General features: G+C 37.7%; 2 protein-coding genes across 2 annotated transcripts in view; one reads left to right on the top strand and one right to left on the bottom strand.

Annotated features, from left to right (window-relative positions):
* Positions 1-14666, top strand: part of DCAF12 (DDB1 and CUL4 associated factor 12-like protein) — a 398057-nt gene that overhangs the window by 100219 nt on the left and 283172 nt on the right. The window lies entirely within an intron of this gene.
* LOC141403909 (uncharacterized) lies at positions 1244-14554 on the bottom strand. Its single transcript, XM_073987001.1, has 2 exons — positions 13852-14554; positions 1244-6003 (listed from the first exon to the last, which is right to left on the bottom strand). Exon 2 carries the CDS (start codon positions 5708-5710, stop codon positions 1682-1684), a length of 4029 nt encoding a protein of 1342 aa, XP_073843102.1. The 5' UTR covers positions 5711-6003; positions 13852-14554; the 3' UTR covers positions 1244-1681.

Here is a 14666-nt window from a genome sequence, read left to right as displayed (position 1 = left end):
GGGAGGGTAATCTCCGTCAGGAAAAGGCGACTGATACTTTTTTTACTTGTTTATAAAATATTTGCTATTTTCGTGATGTTACTAGAATGTCGATTCCTAGGTGTATAAGTAAAACAACTAAAAATCAAAAATGCAACCAGCAAGATTGTTATTGATCGTTGAGAATGTTTTTTTATACTAAAGAGTTATGTAAAAAGAATCCTTCTATTGACTGCAAATTATAATCAAAAAACAAAGAGAAAAATATTAATTAAAGAAAAAAAGTTTATATCTTTAATTTAATATACTATATAAATTGTTTGTTTTATGCTGGTCACGTTCGTTGCAATGAGAGAACTATTTAGGTGCTCGTATAGGACGCACGAATGAATACAGTTTTTTTTGTTCATTTGCCATTTTGTTTTTGTTGTCTTTTTTGAATAGCATTTGTTTTATATGAGTCTATTTGTAAGTTTGCATTTGTTTGTTGTCTTTTGTTGTTTTTGTAATTATCATATATCATAATTAAAAATAGTTATTTTTGTATTTTTTGTTTTTCGGTTTTATTATCAAAAATTATGTTTTTATTTAAATTGTTTATATATTAATTACTAAATGCTAAACTTAAAAAATATGTTGTCGTTACTAACAAATGTACAGTATGTAAAATTTACAGTTAAATACTAACAATAATTATGCAATTTTAGCTTAGAGATAAATTGTTTTTTGTTGTGTAAGCAAATTTTTGATCGATTTATCATCGGATATTCTGATTAACAAATAATTACAAAATAAATTACAATTAATTGATTAATCAGAAATTGTGATTAATCAATACAATAATTTGTTTAATCGATCTATCAGCAATGCGATTTTTCGATAACTTTTTCTGTACTTTTTGTTTTATTAATAAAAAGAGAATTCACATTTCTTTCAAATGTTTTTATGTGTTTTATTTATTTTTTGCGTATTTTTGTTTTTATTTAAAGCAATATTTTTTGTATTATTTTAATAATTCTATATTTTTCTCTTCTTTGTTTTCTTCCTGTTCTTAAAAAATGTTGTTTCATTTTAATTTAATATTAACAAAATTTATTATTACTATATATAATCGAATAAAAAAGAGCGGTGTGTAAATGATATATTGTTTTTTTTTTATAAATAAAAAATTCTTTTTTATTATTATTTATATTAAAATCCAATACACAGAGTTATATATAAACAACGAAAAAAAAAAAAATAATAATAAAAATGAAAAAAATCATTTTTAATTTTGTTTTTGTAAAAAGAGAGGGAAATATGTGATTTTTATTTAATTGTATACATTATGTCGCGATTATGATTATATTGCATATATAAAAAAGAGGGGGAAAATGTCACGAAAAAATCTATGTATATATTTATATTTTTTTCTTGTTTTGTTTTTGGAGTATATTGTGAAAAGTTTTTAACGCTTTTGTTTTTTAGTGTTTGTAAAAATGTTGGGGGAATTTTATGAGACAAGATTGCGGACTGTGTATGTAATAGAATGAACTTGAAAGCTTGACAGACAACTTCTGGCTGGCTGGTAGGTGGTTAGCTGCAGCTGGCGGCTTTTTCCTTGATGCCTTGTATGGAGGGCACGACCTCACCACTTAGTTTTCTTCTCTTCTTCTTCTTCATCGGAATCCTTTCAATACCATTGATTCATTTTCTGTTCGAGTTATATACGCGCCGGATAATCCATGTCAAATTGTTCTTGACTAGAACTGGAGGTATAAGGCAAGAAGAAATTGGTCACATTGGGATGGCTATATTGGCTATAGTGAACATTCTGTTTTAGGCGTCTTGGATTCATACTGGCATTTGTATTATACATAGAATTTGTATCAATATGCCCGCCCACAATACGTGCCTCATTATTGGTTAAATTAATGTTAACTGTATTCGTCCCTGTATTTGTCTTCAATCCTGTCACCCACGAAATCAGGGTAATAATGGCTATTTCAATTAGACGCAATGAAAATTGGTAACCCCATTGAAACCAATCAATTTCGGCTGTTGCCTGGGATATCATTGGCCGGGTGGAGGAAATACTTATAGCACCGAATATTTGTAGAGCTGCCAACAGCACAAACAATAAGGCAGTGGCTATGGTAATGTGTATGGCATACGACAAGTTCTGATAGCCATGTATATAATTTTGAGATTTATTTCTTAAGACACGTTTTAAAATCCTATAGAGATACAAATATAGAAGACCCAAACTAAAGCAAACAAAAATGTAGATAATTTGGCAAATCAACGACAGAACTCGTGGAGGATTTGGGGGCAGTGGGGCCACGCCAGCAGCCAAATGTTGATACCCACCAGCCGTTTGACCAGCTGCAGATGCCGCCGATAGTGGAGAATTGAAGGCCATGCTTTCCAAATATGCGTACTGCTGCTGCTGTTGGGCAAAATTGTGATGCACATAGGACTGCAATTGTTGCTGTTGATGTCTCTTCATCAGCAGTTTCTGTTGTTGTTGATGATTCTGCAAAGTATACGATTCCACATAATGTAATGTTATACACAACATTACATGTACCCCACAGCCCACAACTACCGTCAGCGGTCGAATCAGAGCCGAATAACGATTCTTATGGTTCAACGACTTCAATGAGAGGAAAAGTATTAGAACGGCAAAGGATATAGTCAGGAATGTGGCTGGTAAATTTAGTAAAATTTCCGAAACGAATATATGAAAACTGGAATGAATATTGTAAGCGTCATAGCAGAGATAAAATGTGCGTATTGAACAAATGGTTATCAATATAATGTGGATGCAAAGGAAATACGATTGGGAGAATAGATGTGTGAGCTTATTGTAAGTAACCATTTTGTACAGTGAGTAAACGGCCAGTATGGTAAACAGTATGACCGATAAGTAAACATGTATGTTCCAGGCTAGGGATGAGGTGGCCAGACCTGAAGCTGCCGCTAGTGTGGAAGATGATGTCGACGATGCATCATCACCTTTGTTTGTTGATGAGGGGGAGTTGTTTGAAGCAAACACCGTACGAGATGTGGGTACAATAACAGTGTTAGTTTTCATACCGCCAATGGCAGCAGCCGAAGGCGTTGATGTTGAACCATTCGCAGGAACGCCAAACATTGCACCAGTTACGGATTTTGTTGTGATTTCCGTTTGCTGTGGTGTATCGGCGGCAGCAGCACCACCATCCGCGCCACCCAACCCATCCACACCACCTTCAATATCCTTCATATTTTTAATTTTGTTGATGTTTTGCTTGCTATCGACGCTGGTGGCATCCACCACACTTGTATCACCGTTCTGGTTCAAATATGTATTGATTACAACCGGCGATGAGGGTGGTTGATGATAGTTTGGCCTTGTTGTTACCTGTTTCAATAATACTTCGGGTATGTCACCTTTGCGACCATTTGAACCGCTGAGTATACGTTGTATGCTCGGTAGCACCTCTTTTCGTACTTTGGAATTGTAATTGTTGCGATAGTTATCCGACGAATCCAAGAACATACTACCAGACGATGAACCCTGAGCAGCATCTGGATTTCCATTTTCGGATTTGACATCGGGTGGTGGAGATTCGACATTTATGCTCTTAGTGGCATTATTAGAGGATTTTTTGTGTTCGGCATCCAAGTGAACACCGGATGATGATGACGATGAATGAGGATTAACCGAAGATGAGAGACTACTACCACTGCCAGCAGAGGGTGATTGAGCCGGGGACATGTTTGTGTTCGTATTACCGCTTGTTGAGCCACCTGCCAAATCAGGTGGTCTAAATGGTATACGTTCATGACCAGGCATTAGACTTGGCGGTGGTATGGGACGGCGGTTAATATAGCTACCGGTATTGGGTACAATTCCTCCCTCATTATTTGTCCCCCTTAGGGTGGGTTTATCGGCAAATGGATGTTGATATTCTGGCGGCAGTGGAGGTGTGAAAAACGATCTGGCTGGTGGTGAGTACGAGGGTATATCGGCACCTGAAAACATGGGTATGGTGGGCGTGTGACCATTCGATTTCTTTAATACTTCTGGCAGTGATGGCAGTGGTGTTGAGTTAATCAAATGTCTATGGCGATCTCGATCATTGTTATGATGGCGATTTGGATTAGGATATGTGGGATTACTGTTACTCTTTAAAATATCGGCATTTGGGGCAGTGGTTGGCAAGGCATGATCTCTTTCCAAATCAAGTTCGTAGTTACGATGGTGAACATTCAATTGGGGCTGGCGTGACTTTTCGTGATATCTTTGTGTTGTCAGCAGGGGTGTGGCAATTGTCGTTAGACTTGAGGCATAACTGTTATCGGGTATACTGCGTTTAGTGGTAGAAGTCGTACCATAGGCTACTTTTATTAGTACAGCTGCCAAACTACGTTCCAAATTGTCCAGTTTATCCAGATAGGCACCACTACCAGCAGCCGATGATATACTTAAACTTTTACTACTCGAAGGAAAGTTGTCACCAAGACCACCATCGTTCTGATCGTAGGAAGTTTTCGTTAGGGCGAAGTTATTGTTAAGCGAACTAGCACTGCTAGAGTTGTTGGTGTGAGGCGATTGCATTGCAAAATCGCTCGAGTCAATAGAAACAGAATCAACTGGTGACGATGAGTCTAAACTAAATGGGGGTGATTTTGCAACCAATAGACCTTGGGTGCTGCCAAAATATTGTGCTAACGTTAAGAGTAAAATGAAAAATAAATTCAGTAGCTTACTACCACCACCATTGTGGGGTTGAAATGGATTATTTTTCAACAACCAATTGCAATGGTCAGACGAATAATTTAAGCAGCGCTCAACTAAATTCTTGTCACGTGTACTGATGAGATGATGCTTACAATGGTCATCACTGTTTTTGTTCATCATCATCATCGTTGTATTCGAGTGATGTTTTCTCTTCTTGGATTGATGATGCTTAACATTATACAATATTGGGAATTTCTTAGTACATGCATCAGCCGGCGTTGCGTGCATACTTGTTGTTGATGATGAAATGAAATTTGTTGTTGTAGATGATGCGTATTTATCGACAGTTAATGTAGTTTTTTCCTTATTTGATATAAATTTACATGTATTCGAATTGTCTAATATTAAATATGGTACAGCAGCATAAGTATCCTCATGAGTGCAAGATGGCTTAAATAATGTGGGTAATGTGGATTGTTGTTGTTGTTGTGGATGTGGCGATTCTTTGCCATGCTCGAGTAATGTTGGTGGTGGTATTGTTGTTAATGATATTGAATGTTGTTGTTGTGATGAGCAGTATTTTGAGCTGGAGTTTGTTGTTGCTGTTGTTGTATTCCTTAATATAGCACTGCTGCTGTTGTGGTAGTAATGTATCTGGCAATTATTCTGTCTCTGTTTATCACACAAACATCTGCTAAAATCTATCATTAGATCAGCACCACTGTTCAATTGCTGTTGCTGCTGCCTCAATATGAGCCATATTGCATTTTCTTTTTCCTTCTTCGTCTTCTCATCTTTCTCCTCCTCTTCCTGCTGTCTACTACTAATATTGTGCTCTTCCCACACAGCATAATTATGTTTTAAGTAACATTGACACGTTTCGAATTCTTTTTTGTTATCTGCCGCCTTCCCAACAGTGGTAGATGCCAACAAAGGGTAATCGTCGTTGCATACATTTACTGCATTCTCATCAATAACATCATACAGCTTTATAATGTTTGAATTCATGATTATATTAATCATTCACTCACATTCATTCAATTGATGTTTTGCATGGACGTTTCGTTTTTGTTCTCTATGAGTATTATTTGTGAAGAATATTCATCAAAACCTTATGCGGCGATTTTCGTTTTTTTTTTTTAATTTTGGGGAGCAAAAGTTCCTCTGATTAAGCTATGCAGCAACACTTTCTTGCCATTACAACTTGGATGGATGTTTAAACTTCTATTATGATGAAACCATTTGAAGTCAACATTTTATAGTTGTCTTGATAGTCCTTTTCTGCATTGGACACTCATTATCCTTTGATGGGGTACCTGTAATGCAAATAGAGAGCAAGAAAGGGAATGTGTTAAGAATACTAAAGTAAAAAAATATAATAAATATTTTAGGAAAGAAGTTTTGTACGATTGTGGAAGACTATGATTACTCGGTAGGAGCGTAGGTAAGGGAATTTAAAAACAAGTTGATAACCCGTTTCCCCAAAATTCAAAAATGCAGTCCATGTTACAAGTCTGCAACTATTTAAGGACATTTAGGTATATATTCAATTTTTCATAGTGCATGTCAAAGAAAGTTAAAGGAAATTGTTCACATGTTAATGATCAAAATTGTTAAAATGGTTCAATATTATTTAAATTTGTATTTCGTTAACGGCATTCAACTCTGATGCATTTTGAAAACATCGTTCGTTAGCCAAATTTCTCAACATTATTCAGGACTCCAATGGATCCAAAGTGATTGCTGCAAAAATAATTGAAGAAAAAATACCTTTTTTCAATTAAAACAGAATTGGATTTTACATTTATCTTTCAACTATTGTTTTCTTTCATACTTGTGTGAATAGCAGCCAATCCATCCGTCTATCCAACCATCATCTCCTTCCACAATACAACAACTATTTCAGACTTTTCCCCGTTTATTTCAATAATAAAGTGGATATATATTTAGCACATTATTTTTTTCTACTCGACCTCATATCCTCGTAACCTATTGTACTAATGGCATTTATTGAAGTGGAACTTATAACAAAAACAACAAACTGGAGTGTACTACTACTAATCAATAGGTGAATGAACAAAATCTCAGCAGCCGCCAAGTTCCTTTTTGTTCAGTTGCCATTGGTGTGGCTGCTGCTGCTGCCGCTACGCTTTGGCAGCTGTGCTCTTCGATAAATTTTCCTGTGCCCATTATAAAGTGGTATAGCCAATTATTAAACAAAACAGAGAAATCAACAAAGCGAAACCATTGTGTGATCAAAAAATAAAATCGACAAACATTTTTTTAATTGTAGCCCAAATAAAATAGTTGGGTAAACATTTTGATTAATTATTTCCTTAGTTAATAGATACGTGTGTGATAAAACATATATGAAGTGTGATAAAGAATGAAAATAATGTTTCACAATTTGGAATGTTGGATATCGAATTGATGAACGAGATAAAATTACTCGAACAAACACACGCACACGCATGATATTAACAGTGCTTGGAGCATATGCAATAGAAATGTTTGGATCATTAGGATCATGTTGAATATGAAAAGTGTGCATTAGCTGGTTAGCGCCATATTCTTGCTCCCGTGCAAGATCTTTTTACCAGGTCACGTAAGTAGCACAACAACAACAACTCTGTTTTGGCCGAAAATTCTTCGAAATGTCAAAATGTTTGTTTACGTTTCCATACAATTTATTCACAATAACAACAAATTTGACAGATTGAAACAATGACGCTGGCGTTCTACGCTACCTTATAATTTCATTACGCTCCCGGGTATAGTCAGAACAATCGAAAATTTCTGTAAATCTTGGGAAAGACCCAAAACAGATGGATTCAGAAATAGCCTTACATAAAAAAATGCAATGTAGGTACATGGTCAACAAGTAAAAAGTATCAGTCAGCATTGCCGACAGAGATATACCCTCAGCCTGTGTAAATTGAAAATTGTGTATTTAGGGGATGGTTTACAGAATTTTGTAGCTCTTTTTTGACTTACAAACTTGCGACAAATATATGGAATTGAATTAATTTCAAAAATTGTTGAGGAGGAATGTATATGAGGAATGGATATGACCCATTAGCGCACTTAAACTAAGTTTGGACAAAATATTACATATGAGATCCGAAGTTTGAACCAAAACGGTTGCTCCGTTTAAGAGATGTCGCACGTATCATTTCAGCAAAAATGTTTTGTACTTTCGTGGGCGATATACTGGAACGAATTTACCGATAAGAATCGTCTCTGAATTTTTGGACCAACACAGTATCTTGTTCGAATGTTGTTCTGCTCACCGGCCACTACACATGTTGGCCGTATGCGATTTTTAAATTTTCTCAGGAAGTATGGACTTGCACCTGAACCACAGTAAAAGAAACCTCGAGAGAACAGCCTGTTGCATAAAAAATAAAGATGATTCGTGATCTGGTCTAAACAGTGGACAGATATAGTCCGTATTCGAACTTGATATTTGCCTGGTAGGGGTATTACAATGTGCAAAGTATGGACCAAAGCGGTTAGTCCCTTAAATATATGTCGTGCGCAAAGGGTTACGTCTTTGGGCATTTCAGGTGCAAGAGATAACCGCCACACCCAGCAAAGTGATTGTAAACATAAAACTAGTTGAATCCCGAGAAAGTGATTCCAGACTATATAAAACGGTTACCGAGCTACACCCTGGCTCGAAGACGAATGTTTCTATAATCATATATTTATGTGGGCTTATTACCTATAAGGTTACGTTACACAATTGAAAATGCCGAGGGAGCTATGGATTCCCTTACCAATAATCCAATGATTTGCTATGAGGACTCTTATCTAATCACCTATGCAAAAAAGTCGAAATTGAAAATATGTAGAAGGTTAGGTTAAAGGACGCTCCACTCGGAGACCTTAAGGTCCATTGTGTTCATCCTGGTAGATAGCTGAAGAGAGAAAGAAGAAGATAGTAGATGGTGGTAGCTGGTAGAGTGTGGATAGAGTTTTCGGATTATTGCATGTTTGTGGTTGTAGTTTGTGTTTGATTAAACACTGTTTGTTGGAGCCATATCAGGCCCTTTGCGAGATAGAGCAAGTTTTGCAGAATGCTGATCTGTTTTGCAGAATGCTGTTAAGGACTGGGTTGTATGTTCTACTATGGTGCGCAGTCTTCTGGAGATTAACATAGGACAACTACATAACAGGTGCTCGTTGGTCTCTAGTTCTTCCTCATCATCGCACAGCCTGCAGTGTTCAGCCGAGCCTTCTTCCCATTTGCACGTCATTGCCCTAATTTTGCAGTGACCAGTAATAGTTCCCACTGCTAGCCTCAGGTCGGGTTTCTTCATCGTGAACAGTGAGGCGGTTCTCTGTTTGGATGGTGTTGGCCAGATGGCCCTTGAAGTGGTGCAGCTCGACGTATTTTGCCAGAGTTGTCGAAACTTATCCCGACAGTCCTGTTATATTATTCCCATGAAGTGGCACAGTGGTGGCTTGATGGAGTTGTCAACTGCGATGTTTGGTGACTCCGATCCGCAGCGTGCAAGTTCATCGGCTGCTTCATTCCCTTTGATGTTGCAGTGTCCTGGGACCCAACACAAGGTGCCGATTGATTTTAGTGACCCCAAAGCGAATTTGCAGTCTAGGACTCCGCCGCGGACTTGATATGGTGGGACTTGAGTGATTTAAGGGCTGTTTGGCTATCGACAAAGATAGTCACCGGTCCAGATAAGTCCTCTTTCAAGTTGTTAATCTGTTCCACGGCTTTCCTGATTGCAAAAACTTCGGCTTGGAAGACACTACAATATTCGTTCAGCCTGTATGATATTTGTATATTGAGAGATTCGCTATAGACACCTGCTCCTGTGCCTGTTTCCATCTTAGAGCCATCAGTATAGATCTCTATACCGTCTAGAGGTGGGCTGCTCTGTGTCCACTTATCCCTATGGGGTATGTGCACCTTCGTTTCCTCAAAGCACATTTGTGGTGATATATAGTCAATGATGTTCCTCGAGGCTATTGGTAGTTCAAATCGACGTAGGATTGCAGTTCGACCATACTCGGAACTGCGCCATGAAACTAGCTCCTTGAGCCGGATTGCACTCTTTGCTGCTTGTTCCTGTACTACAATGTCCAGCGGATGTAGATCAAGTAGTACATTTAGAGCCGCTTGTGGAATGCTCCGCGTGGCACCAGTAATTAAAAGTGATGCCGCTCTTTGGGTGCTGTTCACTTTCCTAAGATATGTAGTTTTATTCAGAGCATTCCACCATACCAGAGAGCCATAGGTAAGAATTGGGCGTACTATGGTCATATAGATCCAGTGGATGACCGTTGGTTTCAGACCCCAACTCTTGCCTATGGAGTTCTTGCAGGAGTATAGAGCTATTAGACCTCTCTTGGCGCGTTCCTCGACATTTCTTTTCCACGTTAATTGGTGGTCCAGAATGATCCCGAGGTATTTGGCTTTCGAGGAGAGTTCAAGAGTAACTCCGTCCAGCGTTGGTAGGGTGAATGGTCTGACTTTCCTTTTGTTCGTAGAAGGTTAATTTCAATATATGAGCATATAGAGGGAGTCAAAGAAGTGGCTAGGTTTCGCAAGATACTATCTATAGATCCGAAAACCATAGATAGTATCAAGTGGAGCGACGGTTCCTGGACTCTCCCGATCTGCTATCGTGGGTTCACTTCGGCGGACTTTGGTGGTGTTCTGCCTACAACAAGTCACAATCAATCAACCCCGAACTGTAGAGGATGAACAACTGATAGACAGATTAACTTGCCTCTCAAAACTTCAATTGGCGATTAACAGCTTTCAGACATGCAAATCACTCACGAGAACCCCTATTCCAAGAGCCTGAAATGGTTGAGAAGAGAGGAACCTGCCGCAACACGGGGAATATCCAACATTTACTCTTAATAACTAAAGTTCTTTTCTTATTCCTATTTTGCTATTTTCTCTCATTCTTCAAGAAACACACCATTGGGTGTCCGAGTGAAGTAGGTGTCAATTATAACAGCTATGTGTTTTTAACCTAACCTCTAGACCAAGGAGCCCATCAGGCAGGCTTGGATAATAAGAGCAATATAACTGAAATAATACCGATATATGCCTTAGAATGTGGCGGATTCAGTACTAAGGATCGGCGGAGATTTTCAAGTCCTGCCTGGGTTACTTGCACATACCCAGTCTATGGAAAGAGATAAAGTTGATTCCCAATTAACACTTTCTGCGATAGCAAATATCTCGGTGCAATCCTGGATTACCGTTTGACATGGAAAAGGATTATCGGATAGCGGACGAAGAGTGCAATAAGTCCCACTCTACTCCTGGAAGAACTCTACTTGCAAAATGTTGGGGACTGAACCACAAATCATGCACTCTCTGACTGTATGTAACCGTTGTCCTGCCCCTCTTAACCTACGGTCGACTTGTCTAGTGGCAAACACTTGGGAATTAAGTGTTACTGTCCAAATTGTCAAGTGCGCAAAGGACTACAATACAATCATTTCTCAGGCAGTTTCAGGCTGCGAGAACGGCTGTTAGGGCTCCGAGAGTCAGGATCGTGGCGGACCTCACCCTTCGGACATGCGAAAGTCTTAAACTTAATTGATATTTAGTTTGTATTAAATAACAGGTGTTGCGTAAGCGATTATATTCCCACCTCCTTGACTCATTATCCGCATTTTTTCCAAGTGGGGGCACATGGACCAATGGTAATTCTTCTCTGGACGTTCTAGAAATACATACATACAGTTGTGTTCAAGATAGAGGAATGCACCGACGCCTGCGTTTATTGCGAGAACCCATCAAAGCAGCAGGACCGGTGACTATATACATATGTCGATAGTAAAGCGGTCCTCAAGCCTTGGGCCATAAATTCTCGAGTTATCGTTGATTGCAGGAAAGCTCTGCACGATATAAGCAATGTCATGAAACTTTGCTGGGTTTCGGGTCATAGTAAGATAATGGGAAATTAAAGCTTAGGAACTTTAAAAAATGACTCAAGCTCTGACTTATCTAGCTTTTTGAGCATTACCATCCGCAGAGACGCAATGCTTAGGATGTTTAAATAAACCTTCAAATCAGTAGCCGAGACAATTATTTTCAGGTTTCAAGAGTGACCCTTCTATTCCCACAACTTCCTTGTTGCAGCTTCTTTAGATTACCTAGCTAATGTTTTTGCTTGTGCTCAATGTGCAAGCTTATGACTTCCGTTGTTGATCAAACAACTTATTATTTTCATTTAGTATTCTTGCAACATCTCTACTAATAAATTTGGTCTCACTTCGGGTACTTGACCAGCAGGTACATAGCTAGCGGCAACTGCAGTATTGATGTCTCGAAAAATCCGAACATCAGAATGTTTCGTAGGCCAATTAGGGTAGTTGGCTTTTTTTTGGTTATTATGTTCGGTGTTCCGTGCTGAAGAGACAGATCGGCGTGATAATGACAGATCCTATCAAATGGGGGCCTGTAGCGAAGATTCGGGAGGCACTACGCATCCCCTTAATGAGAAGCAGTTTCCTAGTTGTCCAACATCAGCGTGGATTCCGGAAAATACATAGCACCATAAAAGCATTACAAACCATGTGTACACATATCAGTCGAGGATTAAATCAGAACGCAGACCGAGAGATTGAACCATTCATAGTGCTCTTGACCTATTGAAGACCTTCGATACTGTCAACCATGCCAAGTAGTTTGAGAACATAGAGAAGACTTTCTTCCAACTGTATTTGAAACGATGAATAATAATACTATATGTGTGGGCGCCAGCCGTTTGTGGAGGTCATAAGCAAGAAGTCCAAGACACGTAGAGTGATGCAGGGAGTTTTCCAAGATGGTGTGGTATTTCCGGAACTGTTTAACCTCCACCGTTCTGAAATTCTGGCATTGAGATCGTAATGTATGCGGATGATTGCGAATTTTGGCGTCGCGTTCCGTCTTCGATTAAATATCGCTCATTTACTCAAAGAGTGACACATTTCAAAAAATCAATTTTCGAGAAAAACGCGTTTTAAGTTGTCGATTGAAATTTGACTTCCCAACTTAAAAAGATTATTACATAAAAACTAAAATAACTAGTTGGACCATATTTTGCAGAGAACTAGCCAGATATCAGTGCTAAATTTCTGTGCAAGATTAAGCACGACTTGACGTGTTTAAGTGCTTCATAAATGCAAAAAACTTTTTTGATGATTTATGCCAAACTCCTAGAAAATAAGCTATAACTCGTTGAGTTTTAGAGATACCTACTTGAAAATTTGACGCAAGATTGTAGAAAAAATAGAAATTGCTAACTCAAAAAACCCATTTTTGAGTTATGCCACTCTTTGAGTAAATGAGCGATATGTGAGTCTGCTAAAACTACTGCCACACAAGTAGAACGATTAAAATGAGACTCCCCCCTATACATATGGGTCGGTGGTGTCCACATTCCGACCCGTTTGTGAAAAGTAACTGCTTCTACGAAGTTCTTTTTTTACATTTCCTACTGTAGATGGAAATACCAATGTTTGTGTACAAAATTTAATAATCAAATTTCACAGATTTTCCTCAAATCAACATCCCAAACTCTTTTCTAAATTAAAAATTCCCACAAAATGTTAAGAGGCTACAACAATTAAAAGTAACTTAACTTGTAGTCCATCATCATCGTCATACATAATTCCGGAAAATTTTGAGTTCTCTGGCTTTCTATTGAGCTCTGCTGCAATAAAATATTATACGAAGCGACGACGACATTACAACAAAATGGGTGGAGGTTGGTCGGTTATTGGTAGTTTCGCAACACTGTTTAGATTTTGAAATATAAGCGCTACAAAAGCATTGTGTGTGTTGTGATTCCGCAAAACAAATTTATCAAAACTTTTCTTTGAATAAATGTAATTTTACTATACCTGAGGGGGACGACTCGACTCCCATTTCATATGGAAAGAAGAATTTTTTGTTTTATGGAGGAGGCAAAGCATTCAGAAAGCAACTACCAACCATATCAGTCAGTATGTATATATGTAATGAATATTTAATATTTATGCATTTGAAACGAAAAAGTGAACCAAGTGTATATTTGCTTCTTAAAGAAACCCATGTTATTGGATAAAATCACAAGGGCACATATAGAGATTCATTGTCCAAAAAAAGATCAAATAAAAAATTATGCATCTACCACCGAAAAAATACTTACCATATAGTAGTCGTAGAGCTTAGCAGCAGTGTTGTGTGGTATGTTCATGTTCCAAATACATCACGACGAAACCTGTTCTCAGATTTACCAGGCAAGGCAGAAGTAGAGACACAAACACACACACCCGATATACGAAGACGGCACAAGAGACAAAAGAAGACACGGTGAATCAGTATATGGACCAGCAACACCAACAAGTTGTGGACCTGGATGATGGATTTTTCTTTTTCAGGATTGACTTAATAAATTTTTAAGATTTGTTTTAGGATAATTCATTTCTCTTATTCTTCTTCTTTGTATATATTTATATCTATGTACACTTTTTTTGGTAATATACACATTACACACACACGCACACCAGTCCTCCGTATACAAAGAATCAATTAAATGCTGCTGCTGTTGTATGTATGTATTGAAGAGAGTTGTCGTCTACCATTTCTTCTTTGAATTATGTACAACATAACAAAGGGAGGCATTGAATTCGATATTAATTATTTTGCAACTTTTTTCATAAACTTTCACAATGCACGAATTCCTTTTAAGTTTTCTTTTATAAAGAAAACAAATAATTTGTAATTTATCTCGTCATTAATTAATATTTTTATATTTTTTCACATCATCGAAAAACTTGTACCACAAAATTTCTTTTTTATATATACTTATCATTCAAAGCCACACAAAAAACTACTACATTGTACAACACTGTGTTGCAATACCATCCACAATATGGCCAACACCATGCACAATTGTGGTACATAAAAATGCAACCCTGTATGTATCAACACTGGTAGCGCAATTGTACTTTTTAGGTAGTT

Source organism: Musca autumnalis, unplaced genomic scaffold (genome assembly GCF_047663935.1).
Source record: "Musca autumnalis isolate F117 unplaced genomic scaffold, ASM4766393v1 scaffold_1, whole genome shotgun sequence".
Lineage (NCBI taxonomy): Eukaryota > Metazoa > Arthropoda > Insecta > Diptera > Muscidae > Musca > Musca autumnalis.
The sequence above is the reverse complement of the archived record's forward strand: the minus strand, read 5'-3'. Positions and strand labels throughout refer to the sequence as shown.